At 38.5% G+C, this 16,189-nt stretch overlaps 2 protein-coding genes across 2 annotated transcripts; both read left to right on the top strand.

Annotated features, from left to right (window-relative positions):
• The first annotated feature begins 1,854 nt into the window (after window positions 1-1,854).
• LOC103440413 (cyclase-associated protein 1-like) lies at window positions 1,855-7,363 on the top strand. Its single transcript, XM_008379094.4, has 10 exons — window positions 1,855-2,614; window positions 3,455-3,623; window positions 3,716-3,780; window positions 3,972-4,287; window positions 4,356-4,503; window positions 4,600-4,709; window positions 4,886-4,941; window positions 5,017-5,073; window positions 5,359-5,502; window positions 6,821-7,363. The coding sequence occupies exons 1-10, from the start codon at window positions 2,339-2,341 to the stop codon at window positions 6,908-6,910; spliced, it is 1,431 nt and encodes a 476-aa protein (XP_008377316.1). The 5' UTR covers window positions 1,855-2,338; the 3' UTR covers window positions 6,911-7,363.
• A 4,253-nt stretch (window positions 7,364-11,616) lies between these two features.
• On the top strand, window positions 11,617-16,109 carry LOC103440414 (glucan endo-1,3-beta-glucosidase 7). The gene is made up of 5 exons (XM_008379095.4): window positions 11,617-12,077; window positions 12,251-12,915; window positions 14,583-14,906; window positions 15,124-15,406; window positions 15,759-16,109. The coding sequence occupies exons 1-5, from the start codon at window positions 12,008-12,010 to the stop codon at window positions 15,794-15,796; spliced, it is 1,380 nt and encodes a 459-aa protein (XP_008377317.1). The 5' UTR covers window positions 11,617-12,007; the 3' UTR covers window positions 15,797-16,109.
• Window positions 16,110-16,189: the final 80 nt, after the last annotated feature.

A 16,189-nucleotide genomic window follows, 5' to 3' on the forward strand; every position in this document is an offset into this window, starting at 1 on the left:
TCCACGATCAGTGGGTCGTTGTGAGGGTAGATGATACCTCTTTCTTCCTCAGGGTAGAAACATATTGGATCCCAGTTAGGCTTTTGATACTTACCTCCCCTGATGTCTTTCATGTGAAACAGTTGGTGGCCAGACCTTAAAGCTCGTTCACTATTTTTCATGGCCCTGTTGGAAGATTTAGATATGGGTGTGCCACCACTTATGGAATATATCACATTTACCTGGCGTTGGTTACGGTTATCCCTTGGAGGGTGAATGAGGAATTGATCAATTTTTCCTTCACGTGCCAAAGCTTCAATACGATCACGAAGAGTGATACACTTCTCGCCGTCATGGCCGTTATGCTCTTGGTAGCAACAAAACGTGCTCATGTTCTTCGTGGGCTTGTAATCCGGGTGCCTTGGCTTTGGCTTCGGTATCAAGTGTGCTATGCTGGGGTAAATGGCCACGCATGTGGCGTTCAAAGGTGTGTATGCCTCATACCTCGGGGTAGGGGATGTCCTGACACGTGCTTGACCCACTGTGTTGGATGCCTGGGGTCGTGGATTATCATGGCTTACTTTGTTAGTGTTAAGTTATGTTCTTGATGGTCCCCGGGCAATGAATATAGTTGCGATTTGGCTGCTTCTTTCGGTTTGTATGTTAATTGGTGATAAATTTCAATTTGCTTGAGGTATTTGGACAGTGTATGTTGGTGGTTTAACTTTATTTATTATTTAGGGCAATTGAAGGGCTTTGTATGGCATGACGTCGTGATGAACAAGTGTTACTTTATGGTGCAGAATTGGTGGTGTGTTTTGCCGGCCACTTTTGGTTTCTAGGTAGCTGAGGTGGGTCATCTAACACCTAGGCTTCTAGGCTTTTCTTACTTGCCACCTTTGGCCTTAGGTCGAGGACTAATCTTCTTGGTCTAAAACATAGTTGTATTCTTTCATTTATGTACTATTTTGTCATGTTTTGTTTGCATAAGTGGGGTCTTCTTTCTATATGTTGGTTCCTTCTAAGGCTATGTACGATGTAATTCGTCTGTCTGGACTTCGTTTTAATGATTATTACCTACCTTGACCCAAAAAAAAAAAACTTGTACTGATATCAAAAGTAGAAGAAAGAAAACCTTCTCTTTCCTAAAAACTTTTTCCAATTTTGTTTTCTAGTCGAAGCATTGTCATTTGAACAAAAACTAGTGAATTGTTGAAAGAAAATTTAGAGAGTGAAAGTAGGAGAGGGACGGCAAGAGATAGAAAAAAGAGAGCTTAGCGAATCTATTCACTCATGCTCCTTGTTAGCCTTATGTTTTTGTTTATACTAGTCAGGTGGGCTTTACTTGTCTCACAAGTAATACAAGTCATAGAGGGATTAGATATCCCTTATTCCTATTGGAATCTATTTTTATATTTACATAATCACATTCTTAAACAATATTAATTACAACACGCCCCCTTGAGTGTGTAAAGCTTAAAAAGTAGTCGCATCAGGTATTCTCGGATGATTGTTGACGAATCTAGATTAAGATTGCATTAAGGAAACATAAACTCATAAACTATTGATAAAGGTTAAACCTAAAGTAGGACAAAACCCAAAGTCTCAGATAAAAAGCTGAGAAGGGCAAAGTCTAAGTTTGAGGAAATCAAACGACGCTCAACATTACCAACCTAGGTTAGGTGCCCAGCTAAATATTGTCAGGTTAGCAAAATCCAGTAAGACAAATGCTCCTCAACTAAGGGAAATAAAGTATATTAAGCTTAACTTGGTATCTACCAGACAAATAAATCAAACGAGTTAGGCATTCTAATTCCTCGAGCAAGTATCTGAAAATTGGATCTCTGTAATGACTAGATGAAGAGATCGACGAGATTGTCTTGAGAATAAAATTTTCTTGACAAAAAGTCTATGGAGAATCCTTATTTAAATTTTCCATTGAAATTGATGACGGGATGAGATTGTCGAGTGCCTACCGAGTCTTTTGCTAAAACTTGCTTTGCAATCGAATTCTCTCCCTAACGAATAACAATGTTAACTACAACACAAAGTAATTACAGGTGATCCACAACAACGCACGAACAAACGGCCATGATTCGCTCCACTTCCGCCAGGTGTCCCCACGTCTCGCTTAAACTTGAAGGCTTGAAGCCCCAAAGAAACCGGGAAGGCTCGGATTAACACCCGCCAAATCAAAATTCCCTCTTCACCTTTCAGCGTCAGAAAATAAGAAAAACCCCCAAAAATTCCAAAAATTCCAAAAATAAAGAAAAAAGCACCAAACAATCGCATCTAATCTCACCGTAGAGAGAGAAAGACCGAGAGTGTGCAAGAGAGAGTGCGGTTGAGGTTTGTGGCTATGGAGGAGAAGCTGATACAGAGGCTGGAATCGGCTGTGTCGCGCTTAGAGGCGCTGTCGCTGTCCGGTGGTGGAGGGTCGGCGACAGCCAGGGGTTTCCAGGATGCGCCGCTGGATCCGTCGATTGTGGCTTATGAGGATCTGATTGGGCAGTACCTGGGTAGGGTTTCGGCCGCAGCTGAGAAGATTGGGGGGCAGGTGCTGGACATCACCAAGGTTCTCCAGCAAGCTTTTTCTACTCAGAAGGACCTGCTTATCCAGGTTAAGCAAACTCAGGTCAGTCTCGCTTGTGATGCCTTTGTGTTTTTGGGATTTTCTTTTTCGTTTTTTATTGTTTGGTTTCATTGGGTGTTGAAAATTTCGGATTTATAAATGTAAAATGAGATGACGTTTTAGCTTTTAGATTGCGGAATTGAGGTTAAGAAACAGTGTATTTCATGCTAGATGTTAATCGGGTCGTAAATGTGATCGATTGTGTAAAGGACATTGAATGAGATGTGCTGTCTTGTTGGGTTTGGATCCGATGTTTATGTACTTTTTTCAATATCAAATAAAAAAAGGTCGTACCCAGTGCACAAGGCTCCCGCTTTACGCAAGGTCTGGGAGAGGTGAATGTCGGCTAGCCTTACCCCCATTTATGGAGAGGCTGCTCCCAAGTCTCGAACCCGAGACCTACCGCTCATGGGCGAAGGCACTTGCCATCGCACCAAGTGCGACCTCTTTTTTTTCAATATCAAATAAGAATAATTAAAAGTTACAAGCTTTTGAAAGATGGAATCAACATTTGGTTGCCTTACCATAGCAAATTAACAATGAAATGTTAGCAGAAAATCAGGAAAAGATAAACCGGTAAAGGAATCTCTAAGGGTATACTGCACTCGTGCTTTCCTTTTCTCTTTCTCAAAATACTTTTGCACAATGAAATTTTCTGTTCAGAATTTAGTGTTGCTATGTTTTGGGGGTAATTTGAAGGATTGATGATGCTATTCTGTAGATATTTTTAGTGTTGATAGTAGCAGGAGTGAGAGAGGTTACTTAGTTTAACTGCACTATATCTTGTAAGTTGGCTGGTGAAATGAAATAATTATGTTAATTGGATTGTTCCGTGTTGTGCAGAAACCTGACAATGCAGGGTTAGCTGAGTTTCTGAAACCACTGAATGAGGCCATCACAAAGGCAAATTCTTTGACAGAAGGGAGGCGGTCTGATTTTTTTAATCACTCGAAGACTGCTGCTGACAGTCTCTCAGCTTTGGCATGGACTGCATATACAGGGAAGGAATGTGGTAAGGAAAATCAATCGGTGTTATATTGCATTACAGACAGATGAAAATTCATTTATGTTTCAAATGCCTTATTGTGCTTTGTCTCTTTCAAGGTATGAGCATGCCTATTGCACATGTCGAAGAAAGTTGGCAGATGGCTGAATTCTACTGCAACAAGGTACTATGCACGTCTGTAAGAATCTGGTAATTTATATAAAGGGAACTGCATGTCCTGGAATCACATGTTCTAATTGCACACAGGTCCTTTTTCTTGCAGCACTTATCAATTATCACCAATCATGTAATGATTGCATCAAAGTAAAGTTTTACAGTGAGTGGGTGTTGACTCAGTAATTCGTGATTATACAGATTCTTGTGGAGTATAAAACCAAAGACCCAAATCATGTAGAGTGGGCCAAAGCTCTCAAGGAACTGTATTTACCTGGTTTAAGAGATTATGTTAAGAGTTTCTATCCATTGGGTCCAGTTTGGAGTTCAACCGGAAAAGCTGTAACTGCTGCTTCTTCAAAACCAAAAGCTCCTGCACCAGGTGCCCCTGCTCCTCCACCTCCTCCATCAGCATCACTCTTTAGCTCCGAAACTTCACAGGCTTCATCATCTCGCCCCAAAGAAGGGATGGCAGCTGTTTTCCAAGAGATTAATTCTGGAAAGCCTGTGACTTCAGGTAATTTTTATTCTTGTCATTAAATTGTACATGTTGGACAGTGCTGATTTGGTTTTTGTGTCCCCTAGGTCTGAGAAAGGTGACAGCTGATATGAAGACAAAGAATCGTGCTGACAGAAGTGGCGTTGTTGGTACCCATGAGAAGGAAAGTCGTATGAGTTCACCTGCTGTTGCTAAAGTAGGACCACCAAAGTTTGAGCTCCAAATGGGTCGCAAGTGAGTACACATGATCATTCTACTATGTTTAAAACTTCATGTGAGGGAGTAAAAGCAGCAAGTGATTTTGTTTTTTGTCATGTTATGCCCTGGCAGGTGGGTTGTTGAGAATCAGATTGCGAAGAAAGATTTGGTTATTAGTGAATGTGATTCAAAACAGTCTGTATATATTTTTGGGTGCAAAGATTCTGTTCTTCAAATTCAAGGTACTTTAACCGTATGAAAAACTTTATTTTCAATTGTATAAATATATTAAACGTTAAATTGCCTTTCCTTACAAACTTTTATGTCATATGTAAATAGGTAGCTGTCAGGTTTAAGAAAGTAGTAGGGTCATTGTACGAAAATCATGTGAACTTACAATTATTTGCACAATGTGCAGGGAAAGTAAACAACATTACCATCGACAAATGCGCTAACATGGGAGTCCTGTTTACGGTTAGTGTAAGATTAGTAATGAAGCAATTCATATTGATGTATCTGTGCTAATTGTGTGTTCTCTTGTGAACAAAGGATGTTGTGGCTGCTTGTGAGATCGTAAATTGCAACCGTGTTGAGGTGCAATGCCAGGTTAGAATTCATCTCATGAAACTTTCAGCGATTTTAAGACATGAAGGTGGATGTTTCCAGTGTTGCCAATCATAATTCTATGCAGTAGCTTCATTTATAATGCTATATAAAACCACTGTATGATCTTAGCTATAAAGCCTATATGCAATTTGACTCTAGGACATGAAAATTGAATTTTGGCAACATTTATCATCCCAAATATCACCATTCAGTGGCTTCTTATATGGTGATATATAAAATCATCTTGTGATCTTTGTTATATTCATTCATCGTATGCTATTCCAGGGCTCCGCTCCTACAGTTTCAGTGGACAACACAACTGGCTGCCAATTTTATTTGAGCAAAGATGCTATGGGGGCATCTATAACAACTGCTAAGTCCAGTGAGGTCAATATATTGGTACCCAGTTCTGGAGCTGATGGTGATTGGGTATGTTCCATGTTTGTCTTTTATTTTATATTTATTTGATTCTTTTCAAGACTTGCTTGATTGTTCTTCCCTGCAACTTCCAAGTTATCTTGGAATGCAAGCTAGGTGTTTAGATAGTTCTATGAATACCTAAATAATTGGCCTACGACACAGTAAACTTCTTAGGTCTGGGGAGCATATCCACATATGTTATTTGTAGAGATGGTTCAAATTTTATGTTTACTAAATGCTTTGCTGAAGTAGCTTGTTAATCCATTACTGACTATATTACCCAGATTGTACACGATTCTGCTTGAAATTAATTTTTGTTTTTCTTCTAAACGAATATGATATTGAGATTTTTTTTCTGGGGCACGATTGGTTTCTAAGATCACTTCTGGCTCTAGGCTTTTTACTAGTTAGTCCAGGTAAAGCACCCGGACGACGGATTTTTCTGAAAAAGGCCCTCTGTAACGTGGCATAAAAGACTCCTCATTTTTTAAGAAATTTCGTAGAAGAAAACTAAAACTAAAATAAAATATGATAAATAAATCGAAATTTACTGAAGTATTGTATTAGAAAGAATAATTAGAGGAATTGTATCAATATCCGGACCTTATTGTATATAAATAATACATGATTCTGCTTGAAATTTAAGCTACCTTTTTATATTCATTGTAAAAAACGGAGTATGCAACAGTTGGACAGTTGTCCTTTAGTTGCCTGAAAGTTTTTTTCATCTCTTGTGTCGATGCTCAACATATGAAGTACTAGTGTTTTTCAAATCCTGTTGAAATATTTCCAGCCACTTCGCCAGTAACTTAGATGGGAACGTGGGATTTAGGGTTAGTTGGTTCACGTAATTAATGCTAGGAATACTATGTTCTTTTAGTTGGATGATGATATTGGCTTGCAATGCCTTGTTGTATGAGATATGGCTACTGGCTTGTACAGAAGAGCCTTAAGACGCAAGCCTATCTGTTGGTACCCTATGATATTTAGGTTTAGGTTTTGTAGGCTAGTATTTGTTCCCTATGATATTTTAACTTACCAGTACACCAAAAGCTTCTGGGTACATACTCCAATGTAGTAGGATCGTTATCTCTTATCTTGCTCCCATGAAGCTGATGCTTCCTTTCACTCCATTAAATCTATTTTTTCACTTTCTACTCTCTTTATTTGGAGTATGATATAATATGGGGTTGCAACCGTTGCATGTCCGTTCTGACTGTTAGGATCCTTCCTAAATTCATGCATTACATGGGAAATGCATCTTTGCTAATCAAAGTAACACTAAATGTTATGTGATTTCTTGAGTTTACCACTTTTTATCTTGCAGGCGGAGCATGCTTTGCCGGAACAGTTTATTCATATGTTTAAGGATGGTCGCTTTGAAACTACTCCAGTCTCTCACTCAGCCGGAGGGTAATTTGGACTCTTTTTATACCAATTATCTCGTACTTGAAGAAGAGAATACTAGGATGGATTGAGGATTGGCTTTTTTGTTCTTCTTTCTACTTTCTCCTTTATTCAATTGCCTTCATTTTATAAGGGTGACACATTCCCAGCCTTGTGGGTTATGCTCTTATCAATCTCACCGGTGGTTTGTTGGATGATCAAACCAGATGATTGATTTACATGTCTCATGGAAAATGAGATTCTTTTGCATGATTGTTTTTGGAAGATTGTTTCTAGATGAGTGTCGTAGCGATGTTTTTTCGCTTGTAATACATTATCTCAATCTTTTTGTTCCTGATCATATATTTGTAGTCACCTTCTACATTATTTTGAGATGTGTTTGCCTGTACTTCTAAATAGTTACGTTTCTTTAAGGCCAAATTGCACTATTAGTCCTTGTAATAAACTTGGATTTTCACTTTCATCTCTACAGTTTTGTCCTTGCAGTTTCGTTCTGATTTCACTTTCGTCCAATTCATTAGGTAAGTTCACGTTTCCCATTTGTGGACGTATTCACATTTGAAAAATCTAAGTTGGATGAAATTTTTATTCATCAAACAGACTAGAGGTGCTAGCTGAATGAAACTAAAGGACTTACTAGGAGGTCACTCATTCTAGTATTATTCCCGGCCTAATTCACTTAACCTTGGAGTTCGAAATAGATTTGATGCATTTGAGTTGGTATGTGAGACGCATCCAATTTATTTATTTTTATTGTATATGTTCACATTCTTGATTTTTTTTTTTTCTCGCCATGGTTTGTGCTCAATTTCAACCAAAAACAATTGTGATTTCAACCTCGCAAAGTTGTCACGTTGGATTCCCCCGGGGGGCCGCTCCCCCTCCCCCTACAAGCTCAAAACCTTCGACCCTTCTTCGGGGGTGCCCGGAGCACCTCATCTTGTCATTTCGTCGTTGCTCATTCGCATGAGGTCAAACTGTTTGCCGTTTCCTTATCCGTGCCTGCTCACGCTTCGCTGACCTATCACGTGGTAAAGAGAAGAGAGTACGAAAGAATAGTAAACAGAGCACGTCGCAGAGTGATTCTAAATATGATAAGTCACCCTTGTACGAAACAAAATAAGGTGTTTCTAGCTCTAGGAGGCAGTGGTTGGCTCACCAATTGCCTTTGCTTTATGGACTGCTGGAGAGGGTTTATTGGGTTGGAGGTTAAGGCCATCTCCAACTGAAAGATCCAAAGGGTTAAAGGGTCGAAAATAGCCCGAAAACCGTCTCTAACTGAGGGCTAGGCCAGAGGGCTTGTAGTAGGCTCGATGGAATCTGAAAGGGCCAAAGGGCCAGAGGGCTGGCTCCTTCCCGCCAACCAGGCGCCAAAAGTTTGTGTAAAAATGTCGGATTTCCTGTCAGATATAACCAACATGAATCATTTTTATTATTGAAATCATGTCGGTTAATTTGAATATAAATGGCATCGCAGGAATCAGTTTGACTCGATAGAATCGTGTTGGTTATAACCGACACGAATAGTAATTTGAATTGCAATCGTATCGGTTATAATCGACACAAATAATTTAAAATTTTGAATACAACAGCTAACTGACTGCAGCTAGCCGTTGCCTTACATTTTTTTTTTGTTATGAATTTAAACCTTTTTTTTTCTTCTATAAATATAAATACCTAAGTCAGTTCTACACCATTTCTCACATAATTTTCACCCTCGCATACTATCTCACTTCATTTTATTTCAAATTTAAATTGTTGTTTTTAAATTTAAGTTGTTGTTTTTAAATTTAAATAATAAATTATGTTTGGCCCTATAGCCCTTTGGCTCTCTATTGGAGATGGTTTTTTGTGACAGGGCTAAAACGAGCCATATGGCCCTTTGGCCTTCAGTTGGAGATGGAAGCAAATATGACCCTATATTGTTCATTAAAATATTAATATCTTGGAAGGCCAAATGGCTAAAACGAGCCATCTGGCTAACCCTCGATTAGAGATAGCCTAATGCCCTTGCTTTCACCACCTGGTATAGATTGCATAAAGTCCTCAAGTATATACGTGGCCTTTTCCATATCCATCCATTTTAGCCAGTGCAGACTTATTACAGCCAGCAACTCACTGCAGAGTACTTCAAAGTCCTTCACCAAGTCTTCCTCACTTCAAAGTCCTTCACCAAGTCTTCCTTGAGCAAAGCAAACACCATAAGTTTGGGAGGTCCACTCGTTACTCGTTACATCCTTTCATTTCATCATCTAACACACACACACACACACACAAACCTGAAACTCACCGTGTGTGTATATCTGTCGGTTATACTCATCTAGGTTTGGTTGGTAGTATTTTAACACGGATAAACGTATTTTCATATGTCCCCAAGTATTTTTTTTTTTTTTTAGTGTATTCCAAAAAGCAGTTAGAAGAACAACCATCATTCTATCCATCGCCACCACTAGACTAATCTCAATGAGTTGGAAATGATTTAAATATACAAACTTTGAATTCTTTATTAAAAATCTACAAGTGCTTTAGTGTTTCTCGAAGAAGCATTTGGCATATTCTTCTCCTAAAACCACTTGTATAAAGTACAGTTCTTCTATAAATTTCTATCAAACGCAATCATCATTTTTGGTTGCAGAAAACACTTTTAACCATTTTAAAAACAATCTCAAACTTGTTCCTTTATAGTTCAAGCAATATGGAGTCGTCGTCGTACTTTCAGTTACATTTTTATGAAACACTTCAATTTTAATATCTAATGTCCTAGTGTAGAGTATTGAGTTTCTACTTATGTGTCCGGGGTTTGAAACTCCCCTCACGCCTAAATTATCGCAATTCCAACAAAAATGTTTATGAGCACAAGTCACGTAATTCAAGTAGAGTTATATAAATGATAATATTTTTGCTGTTGTCCTGAATTTAAACACAAGAACTTTGCGGGTGTACGAGTGCTAGTTTACCCCTCGGGGAAGTTTCTTGTTCAAAAAGTTCCTTTGCATTTTCGCGGCAAGTGTGAAAGAATAACTTTCTCAGCGACCAAAAAGTCCCTTTGCACTTGGAATTCCATGTTTCCACCGTCAGCGTAGGTGGGTTGATGACGCTGAGATTCTCCAAAGGCAAGACCGACCAACACCCAACCAAATCTGAAAGTCTATGCGCAACCGCGTGCGAATACTCTAGTAGTCAATCCAACTACTTTCCAATATTTATTTTACAACGATAACTCAAAATGAAATTGTTATAAAAAAACTCTGATAGTTAATTTTATAGAATCACTACCATATGAGTGATCAACTCCACGACATTATTCCTAATTACCTAAATACAAGTATTGTCAATGACAATGAGCACAACACCAGATTACCCGCTCATATCTTGTCACATCAACAAACTAATAGAAAATCTAACGAAACTAGATGGCATGGATCAAGTTAATATTTTAGGTCAATTTTAAGGACGAAAATGATCGATTTTCAAATTAATGGACTACAGTGATGAGTTAGGTCAATTTTAGAGATCATTTGTGATAATAACTCAAAATAAAGTAAAAACCTCATGTATTTGTGGTTGAGAATAAACCTCACATTGATAGGAGGAAAGATCTTGCATGAGCTTATAAATAAGTTAGGCTAATGTCTATATATATTGCCAATTGATTTTATAGTGGAATCTCAACTTTCTTCACTTCCCTCGTTGTCCCTATCTCTCATTAGAAATGACGACTTCACCCAAGTACACCTTTATCTAGTTCAAGGGTTTGCAGAAGTCATTTCATCGAGTGAGGGTTTTAGCTGACACAATTTGACCTTGTTCGATAAAAAAATTTAGTCAAGGCGGAAGCTGCGGGTTCCAGCCCCATCAGTCTCGAAAGAATATAATACTAAGAGCTAGTTTGGTGTTGTTGTGCTTTTTTCAAAATTGCTTGATATACTATAGTAATAAAAGTGTTTTTAGCTAAAAAAAAGTGTTAAGATTGGGGTAGGATTGTCGATATAAAAGTTGCATTAATTGGTATTTGTTCACCCGCCTCCAATGAAAAAAAAAAAAGCATGTCTAGAGTTGCTCTGCTTTCTGTTGTTTTGGATATGATTTTGAAAAAAAAAAAAAAAACTTTTTTTTTTTAATCATTTACCAAACATAGTTAAGACTCCACCTTTCTATAAAAGATTAAGTAACCACAAACTAAACCCTAAGCAGGAGTGCACAATGATTCTTTGGGAATGATAATAACAAACTCCCATGTTTTTATTCCAATGAGAATTTAAGGTTTTAACATTGAATCTAATACAATAATTTGGTTAAACAACTAGGTAGATCAAATATTTTGAACTAAATTTGTAAATTAAATGTTGTGGTTGTCAATGGTTAGATTATTAATTAACATGTTTGTTTCTTATTACTAACACATCATTTAACTTACAAATTTAATGTTCCTAGCATTATCCTTATTCATATATCAGCTATCAAAACTCGATTTCTTCTTGGAGTTAATAGTCATTAACCTTTTTTTCGCCATTAAATTGAAGAAATAAATTGAGAAAGACAAGTTTAAAATTAAATAGAAAAGGCCAGCAGAGAATAGTAGAAAGTTAAAACGAATTCCTCAAAGAGATGCTAAGGATACTCTTTCAAAAATATAACTATCCATAAACTATCCGTCATCTTATATTTTTGACATAATATTTATAATATTAGCATAAAAATTGACATTAACTGTGAAGTGTTAGAAAATTTCACTTTCAAAGAATCTTCTTGACATTTCTCGTTTGAAAAAGCATTTGTTAGAAAAAATTAACACATGTTAACAAATACAATATCTCATTAATTAGACGTAACATACAAGTAACATATAAAAATGGATAAATATTTGGCATACGTCAACGAGAAGAGTGAGAGACAGGTGGGGTCCCATCGCACGTGAGCACTTGAGTTCAGACTTCAGAGTCACCTTGCTTACTTTCTGACCGTTGCCCTCAATCTTGTTTGTTTTGGGGTCTGAAGTCCGGTGCTTCCTTATATATTCCTCCGTCGTCTTCCGCACTCTGCACAAAAGCAGCACACAGCTTCTCACTAGTATCCCTTCTGTCGACACACTTCATCGTCATCGTCCATGGCGTCGTCGCTTTCGCACTTCCCCATCCTCCTTCTCTTCCTCTCATTCACCGCTTTCCTTTCTGCAGGTACGTAATTACTTCTACTTTCCCGAGAAAAATATAAAAATTTGTTAGTTTTGCGTAATGAATTCATGAGAGCACAGTTATTAGCACTGCTCGAATTCCACCAAACCTTCCGTTACTTACCTCACATCGTAAGTAGGGAAAAACCCCACTGAAACGGTTTGTTTTGATCGCAGACTCACAGTCCTTCATCGGCGTCAACTACGGCCAGGTCGCCGACAACCTCCCGCCGCCCTCTGAAACCGCTAAACTCCTCCAGTCCACCGCCATCAAGCGCGTCCGTCTCTACGGCGCCGACCCGGCCATAATCAAGGCCCTCGCCGGCTCCGGCATCGCCATCGCCATCGGCGCCTCGAACGGCGACATCCCGGCCCTCGCCTCCGATCCCAACGCGGCGGCGCAGTGGGTGAATTCCAACGTCCTCCCCTTCTACCCTGCCAGCAAAATCGACCTCATCAATGTCGGCAACGAGGTTCTCCTATCGAACGACCAGGGCCTCATCTCCCAGCTCCTTCCCGCCATGCGAAATGTCCTATCTGCCCTCTCCGCCGCGTCTCTCGGCGGCAAGGTCCGGGTCTCCACGGTGCACTCCATGGCCGTTTTAGCCCAGTCCGACCCGCCATCTTCCGGTCAGTTCAACCCGGGATTCCAGGACGTTCTCAAAGGACTTCTCGCCTTCCAGAGGGACAATGGATCACCGTTTGCGGTCAACCCCTACCCATTTTTTGCTTACCAGAGCGACCCGAGGCCCGAAACGCTGGCGTTTTGCTTGTTCCAACCCAACGCGGGACGAGTCGACTCGGGGAGCGGAATCAAGTACATGAATATGTTCGATGCTCAGGTGAGCGAGTTTTACACTTTAGTGGGCCGGATTTGAGCTTTTTATTGAATGGATCTAGGCCCAGTTGAAAAATTGACCCGTGGGTCAACCGTCAACGGACTACGATTTGCGTCATACGACGACTCACACGTTAGTCTTTAAATCATGAGTCCACTACATTGACGTAAGAGTTTAGAACTAATGGTTTTTTTTGGTAATTGGCGTTCACTTTGCGGTTTGTTTGAGAAGCATGCACATAAGCACTTTTGTTAGAAGCTAAAATCAAGAGAAGGGTTTCATGTAGGTGCTTCTATGGAAAGCATGGATAGAGTATTAAAAGTACTTTTATTATTTGAAATAGTTTTTCGTTATCTAAAAGACGTCGGTTGTTGTAGCCAACCAAACACTTGAGGCAAATATGCACCCTGCATGTGTTTAGAGTCAAAAGTAGATTAGAGAAAATTAGACAACGTGGGGTGTGAGGATTAGTTGAAAAACTAGATGAAAGAAAATGTAGAATAAATCAATTAATATAATATTACCATATCTTTAACTTTTAGGTCTTTTACTTGAACATCTAATTATGAACGTAAAATTTAATTTGACAGTCTATGTTGCACTTTGACCTGTTTTTTTGTTGTTTTTCACCCAATATGTCAAATTAAACTATTATTTTATTACATTAAGCTATTATAATAAATGTTTTAAAACGTAATAAAATGCATTTTATAATCAATTAAAAAAAAATTGAAGTTGCTGTCAATTTTGGTAGCAAGGGTGTGGGCTGTCAATTCATGTCATGTCACATTAGATTTGGCTTTTCGATTTGAATACATTGTTGTTGCCTTATTTTTTAGTATTAGTGCTGATTTGGATATTTTGACATCTCTTTTGGAAATGCTCAAAGCTTAATAAAAAGCATGGATAATAAGGTTTAGGTGTAGGAAATGAGGGTTTTTGGAAACCCCAATTTCAACGGTCATTTAATTAGCGTCATCCATATTACTCTTGTATTATTGTCCTTTGCTTTATCAAGGAAATGATGGGATCATTGAAATTACCTTCTATATGCAATTGATGGATGGTGACAATGTGACAGGCTGGCTAGTGGCCCATCACAATAATTTTAGATGAGGCCATGATTTCTTTTGGCTTTGGATTTAGTACAATGTATTTGAAAAAAAAAACCTAGACAAATTTTGTTGTTTCATAGAACCAAAAATTTAATTTGGGACCACCATATAAAAGTATAAACCTCCTATTTCTTCCTATAGGAGAAAATGTTAGTGAAACTTTAGCAGCAATGGGTTTTTTTCCCCGCAGATCTTTGAGATAGCATTCGAATCTTTTGCGGTCGGATGATGCTGTAAGACAGACCTCAATCTTTTACCATTGTATCGCACTATCATAGGTCCTACCCATGTGAAAGAATTGGAAAGAATATTTGAAAATGAAATCGAGTTTTGAAGTATTTTCCTTTTGGTATATCGTTAATTGAACGGCGTTTTTTTTCTCTGTTGCTTAGTAAATGCATAACTTGTTTGAACTATGTGCAGTGTTTTCTTTTCTTGCAATGAAAATTTTAATGACAAGCTAACTAATTAGAGAGTTCCAATGGTTTAACCCTTATGCTTTTGAAGTCATTGATTGATGCAGTAATATAAATGACGAAGTTTTACTTTCTCTAGGTTGATGCTGTGCGGTCAGCCTTGAATGCAGTTGGATTCAAGGACATTGACATTTTGATCACTGAGACTGGATGGCCATACCATGGAGATAGCAACGAAGTTGGAACTAGTGTGGAGAATGCAAGGGCGTATAATGGCAATCTGATTGCACACCTTAGATCCATGGTTGGAACTCCGTTGATGCCTGGAAAATCTGTGGAGACTTATATCTTTGCGCTCTATGATGAGGATTTGAAACCTGGTCCAGCCTCTGAGCGATCCTTTGGTCTATTCAAGCCTGATCTAACTGCGACATATGAAGTTGGTCTCACAAAGAGTAGCCAGGTGACATATTTAAAACCTTCTAGCAAAATGTTCTCTTACCACATCACTTTTATGTGTTATATTTGTTGACTGCAAATCTAGATAATTCGTTATATGGACCGTTCAATACGTATGAGAACATAACATGTCCTGTATCTGGCCGGACCTTATAATGCCTAATATTCTATGCTTTATAATACGCATGATTAGTTATAACCCTTGGATTTCTATCCTTCAGACTCCATCAACCCCAACGGTGTCTCCTTCACCCAAGCCTACTTCAGCACAGTGGTGTGTGCCCAAATCCGGCGTTTCTGATGCTCAATTGCAGGCAAATCTTGACTATGCTTGCGGCCATGGTATTGATTGCAGCGCAATCCAACCAGGAGGCGCCTGTTTCGACCCAAACACTGTTGCATCGCATGCTGCCTATGCCATGAATCTGTATTATCATACTGTTGGCACAGTTCCTCTGAATTGCGATTTCTCACAAACTGCGATGCTCACATCCTCAAATCCCAGTAAGTTTTCTTTAACACGAGCACATATCGAAATGGCCCATGTTTTCCATGATGAGGACACACTTAACATAAAGGGTGATTTACTTTCTGGGATAATAATTTATAAAGTGACCGATTAGAAACGTAAAAGTGTATAATCTTTTTGACTTTTGTGGTGATAACCATTCTCTTTATAATCCAACAACTTTTGTGAATGATTGCACTACTTAAAAACTGTGGCATTTTTCTTTTCACGCGGTTTATACCGGTGAAAAAATGGAACATCTCCAAAACCAGCATGACTACCTGTGAAAAAAATTCTGCTTGATTTGTTTCGGAACTCTTGCTAATTACGTCTTTGAATTGATTGCAGGTTATAATGCTTGCAGTTACACTGGTGGAAGTACATGACTACCTGTGGAAGCAGGGAAAGTTAATATTATACCGAATAACGGATTCGTTAAGGTTAGAAATCAATTGGATACAAGGAATAAGGTATTGGTGTGCTTTTTTGTTGTTTTTAATTTATATATGTAGCCGTTTAATGTATTGGTGTGCTTTTTTGTTGTTTTTAATTTATATATGTAGCCGTTTAATTGTAAAGGTTCCTAGTTTTATTTGGGATATTTATTAACTGTAAGAACTCTACCACAAGAAGGTTTTGTTTTCGCGTATGTATTTGGTACAAAAGTGGAAATTTTGTGGGGTTTGTACCACCGTTCGACTCTCGGTATTGATTGGATTGATTGGATTGAGTTAGAGCTTTGTTCATGTTGAAGACTGCATCCGACTTTCGCAAACAAT

Source organism: Malus domestica, chromosome 10 (genome assembly GCF_042453785.1).
Source record: "Malus domestica chromosome 10, GDT2T_hap1".
In the NCBI taxonomy this organism is placed as follows: domain Eukaryota; kingdom Viridiplantae; phylum Streptophyta; class Magnoliopsida; order Rosales; family Rosaceae; genus Malus; species Malus domestica.